Source organism: Sinocyclocheilus grahami, unplaced genomic scaffold, assembly GCF_001515645.1.
Source record: "Sinocyclocheilus grahami isolate Dianchi unplaced genomic scaffold, SAMN03320097.WGS_v1.1 scaffold136.1, whole genome shotgun sequence".
Classification (NCBI taxonomy): Eukaryota; Metazoa; Chordata; class Actinopteri; order Cypriniformes; family Cyprinidae; genus Sinocyclocheilus; species Sinocyclocheilus grahami.
In genome coordinates, this window is record NW_015505315.1 from 861,657 (window position 1) to 886,963 (window position 25,307).

The 25,307-nt window shown below is 36.7% G+C and overlaps 1 protein-coding gene across 2 annotated transcripts in view; it reads left to right on the forward strand.

The window, feature by feature from the left end:
- lmbr1 (limb development membrane protein 1) overlaps window positions 1-23,957 on the forward strand; it is a 41,248-nt gene extending 17,291 nt beyond the window's left edge. For both annotated transcript variants that reach the window (XM_016279995.1, XM_016279996.1), the window contains 13 exons: window positions 1,541-1,667; window positions 1,774-1,842; window positions 3,418-3,482; window positions 3,570-3,642; window positions 8,737-8,826; window positions 11,417-11,493; window positions 11,639-11,716; window positions 14,819-14,892; window positions 15,080-15,170; window positions 15,559-15,625; window positions 22,977-23,038; window positions 23,388-23,487; window positions 23,767-23,957. In XM_016279995.1, the coding sequence (XP_016135481.1) occupies window positions 1,541-1,667; window positions 1,774-1,842; window positions 3,418-3,482; window positions 3,570-3,642; window positions 8,737-8,826; window positions 11,417-11,493; window positions 11,639-11,716; window positions 14,819-14,892; window positions 15,080-15,170; window positions 15,559-15,625; window positions 22,977-23,038; window positions 23,388-23,487; window positions 23,767-23,852 (1,059 nt within the window). In that variant the 3' untranslated portion in view covers window positions 23,853-23,957. The remainder of the gene's footprint in view (window positions 1-1,540; window positions 1,668-1,773; window positions 1,843-3,417; window positions 3,483-3,569; window positions 3,643-8,736; window positions 8,827-11,416; window positions 11,494-11,638; window positions 11,717-14,818; window positions 14,893-15,079; window positions 15,171-15,558; window positions 15,626-22,976; window positions 23,039-23,387; window positions 23,488-23,766) is intronic.
- Window positions 23,958-25,307: the final 1,350 nt, after the last annotated feature.

The following is a 25,307-nucleotide window of genomic DNA, read 5'->3' on the forward strand; positions in this document are numbered from 1 at the left end:
CAAAAAAAAAAAAACCCTTACTGACAACAGACTTTGGAACTGTGTGTGTTAGTGTGTTTTCTGCCCAGTGAAAGAGCAGACTCATCTCATCACAGTGTTGCAGTTTCCAAACACTTGCAGTCACCAACATCAATATGTAGGTTCGGGGGGGGAACCCAAGTAATTACTTTAGCAAAATAGCCTTGTGACACCTTTGCATGCATTGTTTTTTTTGTTGTTGTTTTTGCAGATTTTCAGTGCTATTTATGGACACAGATTCTTTAAATGTGCTAATTCACAGTCTAAATATCAAAGGTTCAAAGTCCATTGAGGGGAGACTGATATGAGGTAGATGTTGTTCATCAGGAAGTCACTTGGAGGTGCTCTAGATTCTCTTAATATCAAGAAGAGTTATTAAATACTGCACATATACAAAGCCCCTAATGGATTGAGACAGACGTGTTTAAAGGAATCAGGTAATGTAGACGCTTGAAAATGTGTGAAAGGGACAGGTGAAGGGAAATCATCTTCATGGTCAGATGTGTATTTTTTGGATTATTGCTTATAAATGCTTGTAGATCAGTTTGTCACTTGTATCTACTGTCATTGTGAGTGATGGATGTGTACACTGCCGTTCAAATGTATGAGATTGGTAAGGTTTTTTGAAAGAAGTAGTCTCTTATGTTCACCAAAGCTGCTTTTATATGCTCAAAATACGAGAAAATATTACTGTAATGTATTGGTATAATTAAAAAAATGTTTTCTATTTTTATGTATTTTAAATGTAATTTGAAGCAGAATTTTCAGCAGCCATTACTTCAGTGTCACATGATCCTTCAGAAATCATTCTAATATGCTGATTTGCTGTGATTTTCTTATTATTAAAACAAGTTGTGTTGCTTCCTAATTTCATGGAAACCATGATACATTTAATGCATCATTGCTGAATAATTTTCTTTCCAAAAAAAAAAAACCCTTACTGACAACAGACTTTGGAACTGTGTGTGTTAGTGTGTTTTCTGCCCAGTGAAAGAGCAGACTCATCTCATCACAGTGTTGCAGTTTCCAAACACTTGCAGTCACCAACATCAATATGTAGGTTCGGGGGGGGAACCCAAGTAAATCAGGAGTGGAGTTAAATGCCACACATAAGGCACTTACTGAACCAGAAAAAAACTCCTAATAGTTTCCAGATGAGCCTCTGGAGTTAATCTCAGACAGTAGCAGCCACCTTTTTCATTTTAGCCGCAAACTCCGACCGGACATGGTAATAACTGTTCATAAAATTGTGTGTGTGTGTCAGTGAATGAGAGAGAGGAAGGTCATTAGTTTCTTTGTGCATCTGGTGACCTATTGTTGTGTGTGCGTTTTGTATTGGAAGGGGGCTTGACATGGAGTCAGTGTTATAGGGAAGTCCTGGGGCTTCCAGAGTTAAATTTCCAATTAGAGCCTCATTCACACCTGCTGATCTGTGAGTGTGTGTGTGTGTGTTTCTGAATCACTCTTGACTACAGCCGTAAGTAAACCTGAAAACATTAAAGCGGGTGTTTGTTGGTTTCAGGGCATAAAGGCTCGAGTGCTGGAGACATTTGTCATGCTCTTTCTGCTGGGTCTCCTCATCCTGGGCATTGTATGGGTGGCGTCCGCTCTCATCGACAATGATGCCGCCAGCATGGAATCGCTCTACGGTTTGTCTCTTAACTCTGCTCCTGCAGTTGTGGATGCATGCATGTGATGTAATCCGTTATGTATTGATCTGTGGTTTATTGTGCCTGTCACGTTCTCTTGTTCTAGATTTATGGGAGTTTTATCTGCCATACCTCTACTCCTGCATCTCTCTGATGGGAGGCCTGTTGCTGCTTAGTAAGTTCACATGAAACCGTGCTGTCAGTGGACTCTATGCACGATCACTTTTGTATTTAGCTCTCAGTGGATGCTGTAACTTTCAATGCAGTGAAGAGTATGAAAATTGTGAGGAAAATTAAGCACTGTCTTATGAAGACCTTGAAGTTGGACGGTTTTTAAACGTATTGGAGGGCAAGTGTTGCAGTTTGGCTGTTTTGAGTTGAACCTCCTGGTTGAGCATCAGCCTTTTATTTTCATCTGTTTAGAGGAAATTAAGAACAAATAAATCTCGACAAAGTGTCCCATAGCAGGACAGTTTTCTTGATACAATCCACTTTGACAATAAATGTACTCATTACTAAATTACTAATATGTTCATATGTAATATACCAAATTATGTTTACTACCCAGCAGGCACACAATGTCATAAGATGTTGATATTTGGTTAAAATTCGGTTGCGACGTCGAGTGACAAATTTAATGTCAATTCAACGTCTAATGTCAAAGTTAATTTGATGTCCAATACTGACGTCAGCTGATGTTGATATTTGTTTTTTTTTTATTGTTTGTGTAACCAAAATCCAACGTTAAGTCAGTGCCAAATTGGCATCAAATACTGACGTCAACACGATTTTCATTCTCAAACAAAATTGAATCGTCTTTCCGACGTTATATTGACGACCTGTGCCTGCTGGTTAATATAGTATACTGTAATATAATTTGTTGACCAGCAGTTATTAAAATGACTGAAAAAGTACTACCACAGTTTGCTGTGGGATAGTAATATACTGGAAGATATTTTAGTGGAAATAGTAAGACAGTCCGCGTGGATGGAGTGCTTTAGGGCTGGGAAATATTTTGAATATTTATGATGTGTTCACAATAATTTTGCTGGCAATATTAAATTCAGCAAAACTGTGAACAAGGCAGTTGTTCCTAATGGATAGAGAGTCGGACTTGTAACCTGAAGGTCGCGGGTTCGAGTCTCAGGTCCGGCAGGAATTGTCGGTGGGGGATTGAATGACCAGCGCTCTCTCCACCTTCAATGCCACGACTGAGGTGAGACCCTTGAGCAAGGCACCGAACCCCCATCTGCTCCCTGGGCGCCACAGCATTGGCTGCCCACTGCTCCGGGTGTGTGGTCACTGTGGGTGTGCACTTGGATGGGTTAAATGCAGAGCACAAATTTCGAATATGGGTCACCATACTTGGCCACACATCACTTTCATACAATTAAATTGATTAATTCCTTCTTTTGTTCATTTAGTGAAAAACAGTGTGGAAACATAACTAGATTGTTACTTTTGAATACTTTAAGCAGGTTGAATCTCATTGGCAGCAGTAGCTGTTTGGTTGAAATGGTTCCTCTGATTAAAATGGCTTAAAATATATTTTCCAGAGCAAACAGATACATATTAAGATGTGTTATTTAGACTTGTTTCAGCCACTGTTACAGTAGTTAGATAAATTTGAACTAGTTCAAAGGTTGCATTCATACTTTTGCTTAAAGTAGAAAGTAGAAGTAGTCTTTGCTTAGAAAAGCATAAATGAGCATGTGTGTGTTTAAAGCAGCTTCTTGTCTCTTCTCATCAGTGTGTACTCCAGTAGGACTGTCACGCATGTTCACAGTGATGGGCCAATTACTAGTCAAACCCACAGTAAGTACTATTACACCGTATGCATTTGTTAAACATCCACTCTCATTCTCCCTTACACTCTGTTCCTCTCTTTCTCTGTCTGTAAAGATTTTAGAGGATCTGGATGAGCAGATTTATTGTATACAGCTGCAGGAAGAGGCCTTGGAGCGTAGACTAAATGGTGAGTGTTTTTGATTTTATATGATGGACAAATGCATGGTTTATTGCATATTTGTATTATTTTCTGTATTACCTGAATAGCAGCGGATTATTTGCATCTGTAAATTCTAGCATTTATTCTGCTGCCAAAGTTTTGGTGATGTTGCAAGAAATGTAGCGTGTTTAGTTGGGTGTTTTTTTTACATTTTTGACAAAACATTAATTATTCATCACCGTAATAAATGGTAGTGTACAAATAATGTTGTATTTGATTTATTTTTAGTAAAAAAAAAAAAAGAAAGAGGAGTCCCTGTTTATGTCCCTGTTGAACCACCTTCTCATGTTTTCTCACTGTCTTTAACTCTCTCCCTTAACCCCCCTGTATCTGAGAAATAATACCCATATACTCCAGTGTTTCCTAATCCTACAGGATTTTGTTTGATTTAAATCAGATAAGTAAGTGGTGAAACATCATTAAAAATATACTATGAAGTTTTCTCATACTCGTACGTCTTCTTTTAGCTGACTTTTATTCCCATACACAAACATCCACACAATGCAGGAAGTGTTCATGTTTAAAGCCAAACTAGACTTTTGCTTCAACTCATGCACGCAGCAGAGTGTACAGATGCCAGTCAACATAGAACATGTGCTTTTCTATTGAATTCACGGAGGTAAGCTAGATCAACTTAACTGATAGTGCCCAGTTGCTCAAATCCCATGGATGAATTTCAATAGCCTCTCATTTGGTTGTTTGGTTCTGTAGTGTTAGCACCAAAGGCAGATTTGCTTTGAACACCTGATAAAATAATTGTAATCTGTTTTAACGATTTTCGCTTCTTTATGATTGCTGTTTGATGTGAGGCGCATTGGCAGTCACTGTGATCGGGTGACAAAAGGGTACTAGGGATGTGGAATGTGATTTTGGCAAAGCTCAAAAACTCTGCGTTACAGGAAGATCTCGCTCGGGAGTTAAGGAGAGAACGATTTTACCTTATCAGGAATTTAAGGAATTTTCATTCTTTTCTTCTTTCACCCCATAAATGCAAAACCTGAGGTGAAGTTGGGGGGAAGAGTTCAGGAGGAAACTGTCTACTTTGTTTTACTGTCTTATCTGTGTTCTATCTAATAACAATTATTCAACTGACTGTAACTTCATTTAGATCCTACATGCCTGCACACGCTCTCTTGCAGACCCTTGATATGGGCTAATTCATAAGTTAGTTATTACATTAATGCCCTGATCTGCATCTCTACTTTGTCTCAAGTCATCAGTTGAGGCCATTAATACAGGTTAAAGTATTAATCTGAATGCATTCATGTAGTTGCACGAATGTGAATGTGCGCATTAGAGCACTTTTTTTCTGAACTGTGGCAGAGTCTTGCAACTGTGTGTTTATGTGCATTTGTCTGAGTGTATGCTTTCATACCAGTCCGGGTGCAGGCATTTGTTTGTCCTCTGTCTTGGCTCTTGCTATGCTTTTCTCTGTTGCCCAGATGCGCAGTGGCAGGGTGACCTTGCAAAAACTCTCCTTGGTACCGGATGGCTCTCTGCTTTGCATAATTACCACTGACGTAATGCAGAACCGGCTGAAGTTTCTTTAGAAAACAATGACATCATCTCCTCTCCTTCGGCCAGCATCCCTTGCTACTGAGCATCACCTTTATCACCTTAATTGAAGGGCTTTATTCAAGAGTTTTCTAATCTTCTTGAAATGGAGACGGCAGCAGTTCAGAAATTATTGGCTGATGCGGTTTTTTTTTTTTTTTTTTTACAAACTATTGGATTTATTAGTGTTTTACCCCACCATTGCTTATGTTATCAGGAATTGGGGTTTTAAGGGAATTTGGGTTGATATTTATTGGTAATGTCATGAATGCACTGTACAAACAAAACTACAAAGAAACTATATCTGCTAATCTGTAGATGATACAATGCAGTAAATGTACCTAATTAATAATAATAATTTTTCTTTAATAACAGTACATTTTAAGCTTCTGAAAAGTTAAATTCACTATGAAACACAAATACTTGGATTAATTCCTCTTTGTTGATTGGATTATGATATGTGGACACAAAAATTAATGCAAGCCTGCAGTCAAATGTGGAGGGGCAGGGTTTAGGCAGACTAAATGATTGGAGACCATATAACCCTTTTTTTTTAATGAAATGTAGATAAAGTAAAATAATAAATATTTAACATGCATTTATAAATTACATATTGGATTTATTAGTGTTTTACCCCACCATTGCTTATGTTATCAGGAATTGGGGTTTTAAGGGAATTTGGGTTGATATTTATTGGTAATGTCATGAATGCACTGTACAAACAAAACTACAAAGAAACTATATCTGCTAATCTGTAGATGATACAATGCAGTAAATGTACCTAATTAATAATAATAATTTTTCTTTAATAACAGTACATTTTAAGCTTCTGAAAAGTTAAATTCACTATGAAACACAAATACTTGGATTCATTCCTCTTTGTTGATTGGATTATGATATGTGGACACAAAAATTAATGCAAGCCTGCAGTCAAATGTGGAGGGGCAGGGTTTAGGCAGACTAAATGATTGGAGACCATATAACCCTTTTTTTTTAATGAAATGTAGATAAAGTAAAATAATAAATATTTAACATGCATTTATAAATTACATGAAAGTGAATTTTCAAGTGTGAAAGCATTGCTATTAATAATAACAGGAAATCAAAAGTTATTCCATACAGCATTCAGATGTCTTAACTGTTGTTCTTTCTCTCATTTTTCACTCACATCTTGTTAGCACCTCAGGGCAGCCCGGAGCCATGTTTGGCAGAGCAATCCAGTCCTGATCAGCTAATAGTGACATTTCCTATTTCATTGTTCTCACAATTTTGGTTGGAGGGTACAGATTTTCCCTAAAACATCACCGGTATGGACAAGTTACATGATCCAGGAACACACCTGCTGTGTTTTTTCCTTTTAATAGATTTCTTTATGAACCTGAACCTCTACCAGACAGGGCGTGGTGCACTCATCATAATAATAATAATCACGTTTTGATCAAAGTGATTGACTCCTCAGCCTCATGTCGGTGAAAAGATGAAAGATTGTGTTTTTATTGCACGCCAGTAACAGTGTAACACTGAACTAATTGCTGCTGATCTGCCAGTGTGTCCCCCGAGGCTCTGCAAACCAATCCTCTGCTTTGAGGAGCAAATGAACCACTGAAACGGTGAAAAAAAAAACCCAGCATGAAACGGATAAATAAGAGCTAAATGAGACAGAAGTCTGTGGTTTTCCTGGAGAACCCCTCTCTGGTTTTGCCCTCTCACTCTCACCTCCTGACACACACACACACACTTAGTGTTCAGAAGAAACCTCAGTCCCCTCTTCCGTCAGAACCAGTCACAGCATGCACACGTCTGGCCTAGACTCTGCAGTTAGAGTATACAACTACTAGTGTTGGGGGTAACGCATTCCCAAAGTATACTTCAGTTCTAATGCAAACACTTAGTGTATGTTTGCAGCCAAATGCTTAGCATTGTCCATTTGATCCACACTCAAAATCAATGGGCTGCACACGTACAGTACATGCCTACTGTGCAGTTGACGAAATGTGTCATGCACAATTCAATTCAATTTAACTTTTTTTTTTACCATGATATTTGAATTTCAAATATGCAACAAACATTACTTTTTTTTTTCTATATATATATATTACACAAATGCCACCAGAAGCCTCTCCTTTCCCTCTTTGTCTAGAGACTCCATCCTGACACTGTCAAGTTTCTTATGGCAAAAACATAAAAATAAGACAAAACTAATAAGACATAAGGTTTTCGGTCTTGGACCAGCATATCAGACATGCACCTTTCAAATGTGTTAACATTATTGTTCTCAGAGTATGAAGAACGTATATAAGCCATAAAAAAATAAATGACGAATGGCCAGTACACATTATTTTAATTATAAGCTATTTTTGATAGTAAAACTTTATTTTAAGGTGTCCTTGTTACATGTACTTACTATTGTAATAACAATAAATTATGCATAATTACATACAAGTAACCCTAAGCCAAACCTTAATCCTAACCATATAGTAAGTAATTGATATAATTAATATAACTCTGTACTTAAATGTATAATTACACTGTAACAAGGACACCTTAAAATAAAGTGTAACCTTTTTGACAATAAGAGGTAAAACTTAACAAAACGTATCAAACATGTTAATGATTTAATGTAATTAATCCTTAATTACATTATTATTTTTTTATTTATTGTTAGAATTTTTAGGTCCCACTTTATAATAGGTGGCCTTAACTGCTATGTACTTACATAAAAATAAGTACAATGTACTTATTGTGTTCAGATTGTATTGCAAAACACTTTTGCTGCTATTGAGGTGGGATACGGGTAAGGTTAGGGACCAGTTTGGTGGTATGGGTAGGTTTAAGGGTGGGCTAAGGTCTAAGGAAAGGGTCAACAGTGTAATTATAAATGTAATTACAGATGTAATTACATGCAGGTGTTTTGAAAAAAAAAAAAAAATTCATAAAAGTACAATTATGTAAATAATAAGTGCATTGTATCAAATGATCAATTTAAATGAAAGGCCACCTAATATAAAGTGGGACTTTTTCTAATAACATAAAACAAGAGATTTTCTTAATTGTTGCAGATGTTGAAAGTGGGAGAATTAGCAAAGCAAAATAGAAGGTTTAATAGAATTGTTCAAATATACAATATGGCTGAACTATGGTGATAAACCTCCTGCAGGGCACTGAACGCTCTCTCCCTTCTCAGGATGTTTAAGAAGTTAAACTGCTACCTCCACACTGTGAAAGCTGTTTTTTTACTTTCAGTAAATGAATATATTTTTCTCTCTTGACAGATTTTCTGACAAATGGTGTGATTATATTAAGTAGGTACTTGAGTAACAGTTAAGATAACAAAGTTCAAACCACTGATTTATGTTCACATCCCTGCTGTTTTCTAGTGGTTTGATCTTTTACAGAAGCTCTTAATAAGCCAAGGTAAACAGAATGATAGTATCGTTCTTTGTTTCAGCTCTTTGCTCTCAATCTGTCTTTTTTTTAAAGCTCCAACTGTCTTTGTCTGTCACTCAGGTACGATGTCAAACTCTTATTTCCATGCAAACTCTCAGCACCATCTTTACAAAGAGCTGGACAACGTTCACAATCGGAGGAACAAACTCGGTGAGAGATGTTTTTAACAACGTTTAATTAAACCAAATTAAACTCTGATTCTGTCAGCGCTGTCAGTTTCAAATATGTGTAGGCTGCAATATCCACTCATAATATTGTTGAATTGCATAGTGTGTGCATATTTGAATGTGAACAGTCATTTGGACTGAGGCCAAATAGGGTATGGCTGTATAATTTTCGACGTCAGCCTGTGTTTTGGGGTATTATAAATGATTCCGGAGAGACGAGCAGTTGGAAGGAGAGGAGGCCACAAAGGCACTTAGGATATTGGAGTGTGATGCAAACTTTATTGTGGCTGTCTCTCCAAGTGCGGTCATTAATTTAGAGGCAGCATGGTGCATATGCAGGGAACCCTGCCAACCTCAGAGCCAGAGCAGAATCAGAGCACGAGATGTTGAGAAGGAGAGGGTAGAGGACAGAGAGGCACAGGAATGACAGACACTGGGATCGAGAAAAGATGTTCTAGAATTACTTCATGGGTGTAGCATGAGAATCCCTAATATTTGTCACTCTTCTGATCTATACTGAAACCTCTGAACTGTGCTCACACAGATGTGGATTTTTTTAAACAGAAGTATGTGTTTGACCATTTAAACAGAAGTATGTGTTTGACACTTCACAGTAAGTTTTATTTGTTAACATTAGTTAATGCACAACGGACAATACTTTTACAGCATTTATTAATCTAGGTAAATGTTAATTTATACATGGACTACTACTTTTTAAAATTCTAAGCTAGTTTTATTTTATGTAATAATAATACATTTAAGCCTGTTCATTAAACTTGTAAAATGTTACACTGATGTAAATAGTGTCTTTATTTGTAGCTGTGCTAGTTGAAAGATAATCTTCTGAAAATTGTCCTACATTAAATAGATATTTCACCTTTCTATAGTTAAGGCCCATTCACACCAAGAACGATAACTATTAAGATAACTATGACTGGAAAAAATATTTCTGAAAGTGATTCCTACACAATATTAAAGTGTTAAGTGATATTTTCCTGGCCTTAGACAAAGGAGATGATGTTGTTTTGGTGTTGCTTGATTTGAGTGCAGCTTTTGACATGATTGACCATAACATCCTCATCTCCCGTCTTGAACATTTAGTAGGGCTAAAGGGTACAGTCTTGAAATGGTTTCAGTCCTATTTGAGCAATAGATGTTTTTCAGTTAATTATATAATAATAAAATCTCTGGTAAAAAACATCTTCCTTGGGGGATTCCACAAGGCTCTATCCTTTCTCCTATACTTTTTTCTCTATACTTGCTCCCCCAAGGCAGCATTTTTAGAAAGTATGGTGTATCATTTCATTGTTATGCCGACGACACGCAAATGTATCTACCAATCAGACATTCCACAAATTAATTTGAGTCATTTCTAGAGTGTTTAAAGGACATAAAAAAATTGGTTGTCGAAAAAATGTTTTAATGCTAAATGAGGAAAAAACAGAGGTCATTGTTTTTAGCCACCCAAATGACTCCACAAAAAATGTATTAGATGCAAGCCCTCTGGCACCGTATTTGGAAAAAAACAGTAAGAGATTTAGGCTTCCTAATTGATGATAACCTAAAATTAGATAAGCAAATTAACTCAGTGGTTCGGGCTGGTTTTTATAATTTGCATTTATTAGCCAAAGTTAAACTGTTCTTAACAAACTCAGACTCTGAAATAGTAATCCATGCCTTTATTCTATCACGGCTGGATTTCTGTAATTCTTTGTATTCGGGCATCACCGCCACATCTTTGTCTTTACTACAATCAGTACAAAATGCTGTGGCTGTGGTTACTAAAAAAGGCAAAGAAATATGAATCAATCACCCCTGTGTTAGTTTCTTTAAATTGGCTCCCAGTCCATTTTAGAATTAAATATAAAATTTTAATGTTCGTGTTCAAATCTTTAAACAACCAGGCCCCATTGTATTTGGCAAACCTTTTAATCCCATATAATCCTCCTAGAACATTACGATCAGAGAATCAAAAATTACTTGTAGTGCCTAGAACAAATCGCCTACATAAAGGCGATCGGGCCTTTGCTGTGATAGGGCCAAGACTTTGGAACGAGTTGCCCCTGCCGATCAGGTCTGCCAAATCACTGTCAATTTTTAAGAATCTGTTGAAAGCACATCTAATGTTGGTAGCATACAATGATTGAGGTGGTATTTTATATGCCGATGTGGTGTTTTATGTTGTCGATGTTTGTTTTTATTCTTGTACTTTTTATGTAAAGCACTTTGGTTCAACCTCGGTTGTGTTTTAAATGGTGCTATATAAATAAAGAAACAAAACAAAAACAAGAACAATATAATTTCTCAGTGCCTTTATCTTTATAGCTGTAGTGTGGACTCTGCTATTCTTTAATATTGAGAATGATTTTTAGAAATGTATCTTTATCGTTATCTTTATAGTTATTGTCCTTGGTGTGAACAGGCCTTTACTCTTTATCTTGGTGTGAAATTATTTTTCTGAGGAATGGACAAATTAAAGGGATTGGGGATCATTTGCTCAACGTCAGTTCATGGTAAACATACGTACCACTAGTCAGAAACTACAATGTCGTTTCTCTCACCCTCTGTCCTAGAAAGGAGAAAGAAGGCCTCAGTCTGGGAAAAGAACCTCCTTTACCCCATAGTGATGCTGATCCTGCTTGCTGGAACGGTACGTGTTTATTTAGCCTTGGCAGGGTTATCATAACGAATCGCAAAGCATGTGATTTGATGCAGTTTTTTTTTCATAAGTTGGTTTGATGTTTCTTTCTACTGTTTATAATGCTTATGTTTGTTTCCATCCGTGCTGCTTGCAGGCGATTTCTGTTCTCCTGGTTGCCCTGAACATTGTGTATTTGCTTGTTGATGAGACGGCTTTGCCAAAGGGTTCAACGGTAAGAAAAATGCAACAAACCTGAAAATATAAACAAATACTCAGCTTTTTGTTCACTTGCTCCCTCTCTCACTGTCCTACAAAAAGCACGCTTTGCATCAGGGCACACTGAATTCCAGATATGCTCAGGTGTGTGCTGTAGAAGAAAAGGCAGGTTGAGATGTGTATCATGTCGCTGCTGTTTGATGCTTTTTATCAGAGATGCGCTCCCATTCGCTCTGCTTGATGTCAATTCAAAGGCACTCATGCACCGTATGTGTGTGAAACTCTGGACACAGACCTCATTCGTCTTAAATGGGTGTTTTAAGTCAAAGCTCTGTAATGAAACCATCATTGCGCAATTTTCGACTGTGTGAAGAGTGTCAGTTTTCTCTTTGACAAGGAAATTACAAGCTGCAGCTGATTGAATATGGGACCAAGTCAGTTTACCGCTGGACAGGTAAATAGATTAACAGGTCCATGGGAACAGTTACATCATTTCCTGTTTGTTTTTTTTGTTTTTTTAAGATGAACATTTTGTTCTCACTCTTTCTTTTCCTCCATACAATGATGGTCTTATCTCGCTCCACTTCACCACTCCCACCTGCTGTCCCTGCTCCATACATTTCTTCTTTGTCTTCCCACAACAAAGGAAATTCAACATATCCTTTTTCTGGCCACGGTTTGATAGTGTTGAGCTGCTCTATAAGAGTGCCTGCTCCCCGTTCGAATTATTTTATTAGTGTCGATATTTGCCTTGGCATGACGCTTGACTGAAAATCCCCCAAATTACCCTTGTCACAGTGTTCAGAGACGAAGGGCCCTCTTGACAGGCTGGTTAATGGTTTATGCGTTTGATGAGCTGGACTGGTGCCATGCTTAAGATCTCATGTAACCACGGCAACCCAGCAGCGGTGTCTGCACGTCTGTTTGATGGTTTTTACGTCGGCTTGGGATGTGGCGGGGGGAGGGCCAGCATTCCGCAACATTCTTAAGAGAGATTGATGCGAGTTAAGGTAACTAGGTTAACTCCAGACTGTCAGATAAGGAAGGGCATCGTAAATGTGGCTGTGAGGTAAGGAGATATAATGCAATGGCACTGCTTGCATTAAGCTGTCTGATGCACTGTTGCTAATGACTGCAATAAAAGTCTTATTGCTGTCACTCCCCATGGATTCAGAATTATTGTTGATGCTAAAAACAGCCTCATTAATGTCTGTTTCTCATCCAAACTCGTATCTCACGTGTCAATGCGTAGCAGAAGGAATGATCGAATGAGAAACGAGATGAGAGAGAAAGCGAGAGAGATCATATTTCTCTTTTTGACCTCTGAACCTTTGACAAGAGTCAACAGATATGAGACACAACCTGTCAGTAAACATCTTTCTAAAAAAAAGGCCTGTCTAATCCATGATTAGTTTTTTGCTGCTTTTTTTCCTGTTATTATCCTTCATCAGAGGTAGCTGAGGCACATCAAAACATGCAGTGTAGTTAGGACACACCTGAAGGAAGGTGTACACACAGATATCCTTGAACTCACTCAATCACAGGTGTTAAGCAGCGCCAGCAAACACCTGACACAGCTCTGAGCAAAAAAGGGGATTTGAGATACCTGTCCTCTTCAATAATATCAGTCGGTTTATGGCTACAAGTTAAATGACAGTCAAGGATGGATGTGTACATATGTATTTATATGCGTGTGTGTGTGTGTGTGTGTGTGTGTATGTGTATATAATTCTTGGGTTTTTATGTTTGATCACATTAGCAGTTATTTTCCCACTGCTACTACAACGTCAGCTACTGGTAACACTTTAGTATAGGCACCGATTCTCTCTAATTAATTGTTAATTGTGTCGCCGCCGACACGTTCGGTTTTAAAGGGTTAACTAGTTGTTTATTAGTATGCCTATTATTAACATATTGGCTGTTTATTAGTACTTAAGCATGACCATATTCTACATCCCTAATCCTACCCAATACCTTAAATTAACAACTACCTTACTATTAATAAACGGCAAATTAGGAGTTTATTGAGGCAAAAGTCGTAGTTAATGGTTAGAGAATTATAATAAAGTGTGACCCAACTACTAGCTAGCTATTCACTTATGTAACAGTTTGAGTGTTTAATGATATTTTACGAGCAGGTGTTTAGTTGAGCTTCTCCGGTTTTTCAATCACATGTAAACTTTCTTCAGGCCTGTCATCAATAACAGCAAGCAAGACTGACATTATAAAATCTGGTTCAGATTCGATCTAATCCGGTTAGAAAGATCATCATAAATATTTTTATATGCTCTGTTGATTTTGAATTGGTCTGCTGTCAAATACACATCATTAGAATGAGAGCGGTGATTGATTCTTATTTTATTTTTTTGCTTGTCAAGCCCAGACTAAAGTTGTTTTACATTGATAAATTATGTCAAATAAATGTTGGCTTTTATTGTTATAATTCCAATCCAAACCTTCAGATCACGTCAATGACTTCAAAAGATATTAAAGGCCTGAGATTGAAAAACTTTGTTTGCCAGCGCATTTGTTTTGGTTTCTTTTTTTCCACATTTTTCTCTTAATTTTTGGCAGCCATTCATGCTATGCAGCCTCTTACTGTAAGAGCACCATTGCCTTTTTTTCTTCTTCTTTTTTGTTTGAACACCTGCTCACATATTATGTGTGTGTGAGCGGCGGTGAATTTAAAAAGATTTCTTTCATCTGCTTCCATTCATTACTTCGCCAATTTCACTCTGTCTGTCCTCATTGGTGAGAGGGGAAACTTCACTAATCTGAGCTTTATGTGTTTTATTTCTTCATAATAGCGTTCACTCAGAACAGCTCCAAATATTTGTGCCGCTTTTTTCTGCTCACACTGCCTGAAGCACTGAGGTGTCAACACTGTAGTCTTATTTAGATTACACTGCTTCGGTTGTAACAGGAGCCTGTGCATTGGGCACGTCGCTAAAACATGTCCACTACATGCAGTTACTCCACTCAGTCCAGAACCTCAAACGGTGCCTTTGAGAGACATATGAAAAATGTTCATATTCTGAAAGCAAATTTTATGTGGAGGAAAAAAAATCAGTTTATGAAAATAACCATTGACAGTAAATTTCACTCTTTGTTTCTGCAGGAAAGAGATATTGGCAATGCCTCCTTATCCACATTTGGAGTTGCCCAGGCGGTTATCGAAATCATTCTCATGTTGTATCCTTTGCTGTGTGTGATAATCTAATGCTGCATAAACTCCAGTCAAGTGTTTGATCACAGATTGTGTGTGTTTAGTGAAGGGACTCAAAGCTGTTTGCTTATGATTGTTGTGAGTGTGTTTTAGAGGGAAATGTTAGTGAATGGTTTGACGGAAACAACTTGGTTAGTCTTAACTCTTGAACCGTTATCTGATGGTCTCATCTGTGGTTGGCTTCTATAGCCTTCGCATCTTTCAGGAGCTCACACCCAGAAAAGACGACACTACCATGACAACGGTAGGATCTGCAACACTGCTTCAGTTTTAAGGCCTGCTCACACTGGGTTGGACTAAATGTATAAAACCTTGACAATTTGTTGTGGAGTAAAATTGTTTCCAGTTCTGAGAAGTTGAATTCTTGTGATTCTTCAACAAGTTTGAATACCTAAATATGTTGTAAAGCATCTAAACAATGGAAAAAAAAACATTATTGCATTATAACATTTTGTACTTAATGTTAAGGAGTTCAAGGATATTCATTGTTTTATTTGACCTTTTTCTTAATATTATTTTTTGAAATTTGGTCATGGTGCATTCAATGTTTTTAGCCATCAACTATGGGATCTTTTATCATATATTAAATTTGGAATGGTGGAAATGTTTCTTAGTCTTGTCTTTTCTTGTAGATCATTGGTTGCTGTGTATCCATTCTAGTGCTGAGCTCGGCCTTGCCTGTCATGTCCCGAACACTTGGTAAGATCCATACACTGCCATTCAAAAGTTTGGGATCAGTAAGATTTTTTATGTTTTTTAATGGAGTCTCTTATGCTCATGAAGGCTGCATTTATTTGATCAAAATACAAAAAAACAGTAATATTGTGAAATTATTATTGCAATTTCTAATATTGGTTTCCTATTTTAATAATATAATTTATTTCTGTGATGCAGCACTGAATTTTCATTAGCCATTACTCCAGTCTTCAGTGTCCCATGATCCTTCAGAAATCATTCTAATATGCTGATTTATTATCAGTGTTAAAACTGTTGTGCTGCTTAATATTTTCTGGAACCTGTGATACTTTTTTCTTTGCGGAATAAAAAGTTAAAAAGAAACAGCATTTATTCAAAATAGAAATGTTTTGTAACAGTATAAGTCTTTGCTATCACTTTTTATCCATTTAACACATCCTTGCTGAATAAAAGTATTAATTTAAAGGTGAAATATCATGAAAATCTGACTTTTCCAGGTTTTAAGTGCTATAATCAGGTATATCCGGTGCATCTACCAACCAAGGAAACGTGAAAATGGTTAACCCAGTAACTCTGTTTTGGGAAGCCTTTTTCTGCAAGCGTCTGAGAAAACGAGGGCGTCTGATTTCGCTCCCTTGGTGACGTGGCAAAGGGATCTCATTATAATATTACCGCCCCTTAATCTGTCAGTTTCCACCCACGGCACCGTTATTTTGATTTCGCAAGCCACAACGGTGTACCAGCTCTAATGCCATGGCGAAAGTTTGAGCAAAACATGCTAACTGTTCTGCCTTTGGCTGCACAGACGAGCACAGAACACTATTTACAGTCCCAGCCTCAGAGGAGACAACAGAGCAGTGGATTTATTGATTTATTTATTGTATATTGCTCTGCCACACAGATCTAAAATAAACATGCGATTTATTTCCCAGCTGTTTACCTTCACAGACATAACCGACTGTTTTTGTAACTCATTTGTGTTTTTAACTTAACTTGTATGTGAATAAGAACTTAGTTTAGTACTCACATGCTGTGACAGCTGCTTTCTGTCTGTGTGCTTCGGATGTGTGCGCTCAGAAAAACGTATATCAGAAGTTTAAACTCATATGGTTTAAAATGCATGATTTCAGCGTGATAAACATGATAATCAGAACCAAAACAGATGTTTTTTAGCAGATACGAGCTGTAAAGGCTCAGCTCCATTCTGGAAAAGGGGGCGGGGAGCAGCAGCTCATTTGCATTTAAAGACACAGGCCCGAAAAACAGCGTGTTTCTGCTTCCACTCAAAATAGACATTTTCAAAATTATATAATAAATGATCTGTGAAGTATTTTGAGCTGAAACTTCACAGATACATTCTGGGGACACCAGAGACTTATATTACATATTGTAAAAAGGGGCAAAATATGTCACCTTTAGGCCCAATTCCAATTCTATTTTATACCCCTTCCCCTACCCCTCCGCCTACCCCTTCCCCTTGTCTCTTGAAACAGAGTGTCAAGGGGTAGGGGTGAAAATATTCCCCTAAGAATTGGGACACCACTACTATACGTCACACATCATCATACGCCGTCTAGCTCTTACAATACACACACCTATACTGGTGTCAGGGTTCCCACGCTTTTTGAAAGTACTTGAATTTCAGACACATGGATGCAAGGCCTGGAAAGCACTTGAAAACAAACATAGGTCCTTGAAAGTGCTTGAATTAAATTTGAAATAAATTTTGTTTAAGGCGCTATTTAAAAATTGTCCTATATGTTCTGTCAAAGACAGAACAAGCGGCACTAATGATTGGGGGTGGGGATGGGGGAGCGCGAAAAAAAACTTGTGTGTGTTGATGCGCAGCCTAGATTCCTGAGCAGGACAGTTTTCTTAAGCACGCTCCCACTGAATTTCTGACCATTACCACCCACTCCCGCAACGTGTGTGTCACGCTCCCGCAAACATTCTTATTGTCTTATTGTATATATTTCATCAATGAAAATAGTTCCAAATATAGTAACAGCTGAGCCGCTGCGCATCTCTAAAAGCAAACACAGCCGAGTTTCATTCATGAATGAAAGTGCGTTTTTGAACGAATCTAGTGAGTCTGTGATTCATGATTACTCATACATAAAGATTTAATTCCTGAATGAATCAGCTGTTCAAACGAATCAATTGAATGAATGATTCAGTGATAAAATCAGTGACTTACCGCCACCTGCTGGTGGATTTAGTTTCATTTTTAGCTTATAATTTCAGTTATTTAAATAATTTAATATTTCTGTATTCAAAATTTTATATTTAAAACATTAATCTCCACATGAATGTATGAATTTAATTGCGTTCATGCCACCTCTGAGTCTCATTAAACGTCTGAAAATGTACCTACAAACCACTTTTGTGTTCTTCTGTGCCACCTCTGTAGTATAAATGAATTTATTAATACTAATTTCATATGATTGGTAACTTATTTGTCTTATTCTACCTCTTATTATATTGTTTTAAATAGAAATTTTAAAAAGCTTATAAACACAATTTTTTAAATTTGACAGATGAAAATTATGCCATTACAAAGGTAAAAAGAAAATACTCCTGTAAGTCACTTTAAGGAGTCAAATGTCACCTCGTATTAGGAAGACTAATTTTTGATCAGAAGTTGATTATTGATCAGAAGGTGCTCCTATTTTTATTTAATTTTTTAATTAGGAGGACAAGCGCTCCTAAAAATAAAAGTAAGCATAGAGTGTATCAGTATATTACATCCGTGCATGAGGTCTTAAAGAGACAGCAGCCTAAATAAACCTGCTGCCTTTCATTATACAGTGAAGACTATCCAGTGTTATTTTACAGTTCAGTATAGATTATAGTTAGACCTAACTGAAAACATTTATTGTTTTTGTTTGTGCTATTGATTGTCATTCATTTATTTGTTCTTATTTTATTTACTATTGTCTTTTTTAGTTAAAATAAGGACATGTTCACACGTACACGTGTATTTTTATAAACTGAGTTTTTCCTTCTTCCGTTTTAAAAAATGATCTCCGTCCACATGAAAACGCAAACGCATGGTCCATGAGAAATAGTCCTGCCACCACAGCTGGAAAAAATCCTAGAGGAAACACTGCATGCATTTAATAAAATTAGAAAAATGCATTTACAAAGGTATAAAGAAAATGCCTCTGAAATCACTTTGAGTCAAATGTCAGCTCGTATTATGAAGGCTAATTCTTCAATTAGAAGGACAAGCGCTCCTAATTACAAGAAGAAAAACTCTGCTCTTATACTGGGGGTGTGACGGGTATGACTGTGGAATGGGGTTTGGCCGAGGAAAAATTCAGTCAAAAGATTTTTTTTTTGCTTTAACCCCATAATTTTCGCACATCAGGGAGTGCAGGCATATCAATATGCGCGGGGTATTGAAATCGCATTTGAATAAGTGCTTTCTGTTCAATTTCACTTTCGATTTCGCGATATAGCGGCACTCTGTGTAAAGGGAGCACTTCCAGTGCATGCATAATTATTATGCACGTTGATATTCTGATCATATTTTTTTCCAAGCACATTTTACCAATTCCAAACCACATCAATCTTAATAACTACTATTATTTTGTATTTAATCATTTATAAGTGATATATAATTGTCCATGAAGGTTGGAAATGAAAAACACCTTATTAAGATTAGGCAGGTTTTTTTCCGGATGAAATGAGGCAAAAAAAAAAGATATTTAACTCAGACTGGGAAGTCAAAAATTATTACATCTCCATGAGAAATATTAAAAACTAATGCAATACAGAAATTGCTAAGTTAAGACATGACCATTGGTCAGCAACATGCTCATTGGGTCAGCCGGGTCAGATAAAAAACAGGTGGAGAAGAAAAGACAAACGTTAACTGCAAAAGAATTAATGTGAATAATTAGGTGAGAAACCATCAGGAACCATTTAGTCTCCAGCACCAGCGTTTTCCAGAACTGCAACCTTCCTGGAGTCTCCAGAAGTACAAGGTGTCAGGTTCTGAGAGACTTTGCTTGGGTAAAAAATCCAAAAAAATGACCCTCACTTAATTAGAATAACATGCTGAAATATTGTGAAATACATGAAGACTATTTTTATAGGCTTTATGGACCGATAAGTTGAGAGTGACTCTTGAAAGACCAGCACCACATCCTCTTGTACCACTGTTTGAAGAATTGATCTTCCAGAATCTGGCAGTAAGTTTTAGGAGCTAATTCTTGTCAGTCTCTGCAAGACAGACTTTTCAGGATAGGAGATGGACTAAAAATGAGCTCCCAAAACTTACTGCAACATGGAAAATGAAAATACTGAAAAATGTAGAACTTGAAAAATTGGAAAAACAGCTTAGTGAAAAGTGTTTACAGTTTAAAAGCAAATAGAAAGTCCTATTTTTTAAATTTCTTTTCTTAATATTTTTTGCAGATTTGCACATGTACAAGGTTTAAAATATTCATTAAATATCAAATAGATACAGCCTGGATGAACATTACAAATTTTTTTTTAAAACATTAAAAAACGTACTGATCCCAAACTTTTGAACAGCAGTGTAAGCGTCTGTGTATTTTTTGGGTTACCATAAACATTACATTAAACATTTGTTTGTGTTTGGATACTACCATTTTCATACATTTTCCAGCTGCATTGACGTATACACATACAGGCAAACTCATTTCCACTGTTAAGATTTAACAAGTTACATTCCAGCAGGATTTGCCATAGAGATTTTACACAAGAATGGAGCGAGAAAAAGGACAGACGAACAGTCGTCACAATAGCTGCAATAAACAACATGGCAAGCTACAGACACAGCTGTTCAAATAGCATTGTGTGTATGTGTGAGTGAGTATCAGTGACTCACTGGGAGCTTCAGAAAAATATCAACATTTCTGCAGTGCTGCACTGAATAGATGAAAGGAGACGTTGCTTGAAGTATTGGGGGTTTTTTTTTTTGGACCGAAGAATTTGTCTCATACAGTCTCAGACCAATTAAAACACATTTACTATCACATAGACTCACACACATCCCCCGTGTGGAAAGATGGGAGTCCTGCAGAAATACTGTGTGTGTGTGTGTGTGTGTGTGTGTGTGTGTGTGTGCACAAATATTTACAGGTTTGGCTGTATCTGTGAGGTCCAAAATATCCTCTCTATTGAAACATGTCCTCACTAACATAGTAAAACATGTTGAACACTGACTAGTGAGCCAGACATCACTAGTTAAAATCATGAACAGCTGAATCATGTTTTTGTGGGGGTGATGGTTAGGGGTCGAGTTAGGACATATCATTAACCTTATAAAAAACAATGGAGGTATATAAGATGTCCTCACTAATATAGTGAAATGTGTGTGTGTGTGTGTGTGTGTCGTGCACATAACAGACTGCAGGAGCCTGTTGAAAATGTGGGAAAGGCAAACTGACTTGTGTGACAGCACTGACTTTTACACAGACAGTTAACAACTCTCACCCTAACACTCTCTTTTTTAAACTATATTAAACTCTTGATTTTTTTTTTTCCTTTCTGAGAAGTAGGTTTCTTTATTTCACTAAGCCATTACAAGGGGTCACCTGAGAAAGAATTAGCTAAATAAGAGATTTGTTCATCAGTGAGAGAGTGCCATTCATCTAAAGTTTCATGCCATTGTTTTAATTCAACATGGCTGTCAGTGACTAGCTGTTATAGACCTTGTTGTATCTGAAGGACTACAGATGTTATTAGAGTCTATGCAGTTAATTTACTTAGAATAATGGTGTAAATTTGACCACAGCCAAAGAAATCAGGCATGCAGAAGAGAAACTTTTGACGTTAGAATTTTGCTCCGTTTAAATGTGATTCTCTTTACAATTCCCTTTTAAACGTTACAGAGTACAGAAAGTGGTCATTGCCCTCATCAACTGGTCATGAAGTCTAGAAAAGCTCCTTTAATTAAATAAACTAAATTGTTTAGTTTATCCTTCTGCAGTTTTTTTCTTCTTTTAGGACTGGCGAGAAAAACCTACAAGGGATTTATCAAGGTGGAAATCCTAGGGAAGAAAAATCCTAAAGTAAAAAATTAATTAATTAATTGGTGTAACTAATGAATACATTTGAGGATTTAGGTTTGCCAGTGTACACTGTTGGTCTTTAATTGCGATAATTAATAGATGCTGGACAGACAAACTGTTTTTTTTTTTTAACCTGGCTCGTCAGTCTGAAAACTAAGCACATCTAATTTAGGATGAATATGTTTGCCCAAGGATGAAAACCTGACCCTTTTTTACCACTTTCAACAAACTGGATGGTGCTTGAGATTTTGAATGGAAACATTGAAGTTGTTTTAAGTTATCCTCAGGAGTCAGCCTGTTGTACCCAATGTTTTATTTAGAGGTAGTCCAGAAAAAGGTTGAATTATAATGTTATTTAAAGGAGCACCCAAAAGCAGGAGAGGAGGAAAAAAGAAACATGCCCAATAGGAAAAGCCATGATGCAAATGGGGAAAAGGAGGTAGATTGTTCCTTTTTGGAATATGAAGCTAGTTGAACTCTGATTTGACTGTGATTAAAAGTGCTTAATTTGAAGTCAGTGGTTGTTAATCCTTTATCTGTCCTTAAACAAATGTTTCAGATCTTTGGAGTGTTTGATTTGAAATCAGAAAATTGAACATGAAAGTACTTCTATGAAAAATTGAATAATTTTCCAGAGGTTTAAATCGCTTTGTAAAATGAATCTCTTTTAAATATTTTGTTATTTCAATGATGAACTCACTTGTATTTTTTGCCTTATTTGATCTTGTTTGTATCCGTCTGTGTTAAGTGATGAAGTGATGACCTGTGTTAATTCATGTCAGATTGCACATGCTGGATTAATTCAGGCAATCACTTGTTTGGCAACTTGGAAACACAATACTCAAATTTCAGATTTTTATGCTGTACACATTTCTTTTAAATGTCCACATGCACCCTGTGGCCATGGATCATTTAGTCATATAAAAATAGCACAGTGCAACTTGTCTGTTTTGTTTCAGAAAGAATGTATTATCTGACGACAATAAACGACCTTCATTCTAACTGAAATATGACAGCAGATGGTAAATGTCAGACTTATCTAGGATGTGGGAAAAGATACCTTATTATGTTGTGTAATCTGATTTAGATGGAGCTGTAGTCCTTGAAGTGTCTTTCAGAATGGCCTTCTTTTTATCGAGCCCTCACCTGCTCTTTCAGTCCTTTTTTCCAACAAACCATCTCCGCCTTTCTTCACTCTGTTTCTATTTATGCTTGAGATTTTTTTTTAAGAAACTCCCACTTATTGTATGTTTAAAAAAAAATTGGGGAATCTGAGAATTGACCATTTTTCTGTGTCTTACTTTCTGCAGGAATAACAAGGTTTGATCTCCTGGGTGATTTTGGACGATTTAATTGGCTTGGAAATTTTTACATCGTACTTTCGTACAATCTTCTGTTTGCTGTGGTAACCACATTGTGTCTGGTCCGAAAATTCACATCTGCTGTGCGAGAGGAACTCCTCAAAGCCCTCGGTAATGTATTCTGCATGACTCCGTTCTATTAGCACTTCTTATATCATGGTTTAATCTCCACATTTATTTCTGGTCTACTATTTCGTTCTGTACTTTTTCTCCTTTTTTTTTTTTTCTTTCTTTTATGCTCATGTCTTTGTGTCTATATATTCAGGGCAGTCCACAAGCAGTGCATAAAATGCATACTGTAGTTTTAGTTTTGAAATGCTACATTATGTGTCTATAAGAGTCAAAGATGGAAATTTTTACATCGTACTTTCGTACAATCTTCTGTTTGCTGTGGTAACCACATTGTGTCTGGTCCGAAAATTCACATCTGCTGTGCGAGAGGAACTCCTCAAAGCCCTCGGTAATGTATTCTGCATGACTCCGTTCTATTAGCACTTCTTATATCATGGTTTAATCTCCACATTTATTTCTGGTCTACTATTTCGTTCTGTACTTTTTCTCCTTTTTTTTTTTTTTCTTTTCTTTCTTTTATGCTCATGTCTTTGTGTCTATATATTCAGGGCAGTCCACAAGCAGTGCATAAAATGCATACTGTAGTTTTAGTTTTGAAATGCTACATTATGTGTCTATAAGAGTCAAAGGGTCCAAATGTTTCAAATACTTATCTCTTTGGTTTCAGGTCTGGATAAATTAAATCTGTCCAACAGTACGACAGATGCAGAGTCAGGGAAACATGCTGTCAACGGGCATCAGAAAACTCTGTGAGAACAAAATCGAGCCATTCTCTCACAAACTCGTGTGTATGCAGTTGGGTTTTTCATTTCAAGAGTACAGTGGTATTTAGTCACAGAGCATCAAAAAAACAAAACCGTGAAAGTGTTTAGACCTACAATAGAGTTGTATACCAACAACTCTAACCAGGCTGAGATTCACAAATATTTCACTCGGGTTAGCAGTGTTTGTTGTTCAGCTTGTAAATGCATTCATTTCAATTCTCTTGAGTGAGAAAATTTTATTTTCTTCCTGACCTGCACACCTAAAAGGCCTCCTGACTGCACCCTTCAATGAGGGATTATTATTATTATTATAATTTTTATTATCTATAATTGTTCTCTAGTTTGATTAGGGGAAATATTAAGCTGTTTGCCAAGCTGATAATTTCACGTGTAATGAAGCATGCACTAGTCTCAATTAGGGCTTATCATTTTCCTAAATTATTGTTTGATGACATTTTGTGCCCTTGTAGATCAGTATTTTGTAAAGTTAAATGGACCTTGTTAAAAGAAACCGGTTTAGTTCCCATAAAAACAGCACACAAATGACATCTAAACATTTTTGATAATGACAAGAGAGGCACCTTTATTACACATGATATTAGTACTAATATTAGAAACTACATTCTCTGAAGAATTGCAGTTGTCAAATTTAACACTGGCAAAGAAATCGTTGCAGTGAGTCTAACTGAACATTGATCATCTCAATTTAAGTTATAGATGCTTTAATGCCAAACTAACTAGTTCTTATGCAAATGGTGCACATTACAAAATCAGTTCAAAAAAAAATCTACAAGCAAAACATGATGGCCAATCACAATGACAAATACTAATTGTCAGCATTGGTCTACAGCTGTCAAATTTATTGCTTGCATTTTGATGTGTAAAGTAAGTTTTGTAATCTGAAAACTTATTCTGTCTGCCATTGCATACGTTTACATTCACTTTGTTCAAATGAAGATCAATTATTATTTATACGTTGCTCAATTATAAATGAGGAAGCGTTATGATTTTAGTTTCCTCATGCTTTACTGTGACAATTCAGGTTTGTTGGATGCGACAGAATTAAGTAATGGGAATTGACAAGGAAACTCCCCAAAACATGTGCCTTACTCACAATATTGGCATATACTGGGTAGTATTAAAATATCACAAAGAGTGGAGGAGCCTACCTGCCAAATGTCTTCTTGCACTGCAACTGTTCTTGTTGTTTTCATTGGTAGGCAAGGTTCCGATGTGGACATTATGGGTTCGAGTCACTACCAACAACCAGCTTCATATGTTATTGTGTTTACTTGAACTGGTTGTGGCAGATTGTGTTTTGGAATGATGCGACCTGCCAGTCACTCTTGGCAAAATCACCTCAATGATTTAACACGTTTAATGGAGTGTAGTGTATTGTAGTCTTGAATAAGGGAGGTGACAAAATGGAAAAGACAGCAGAGAA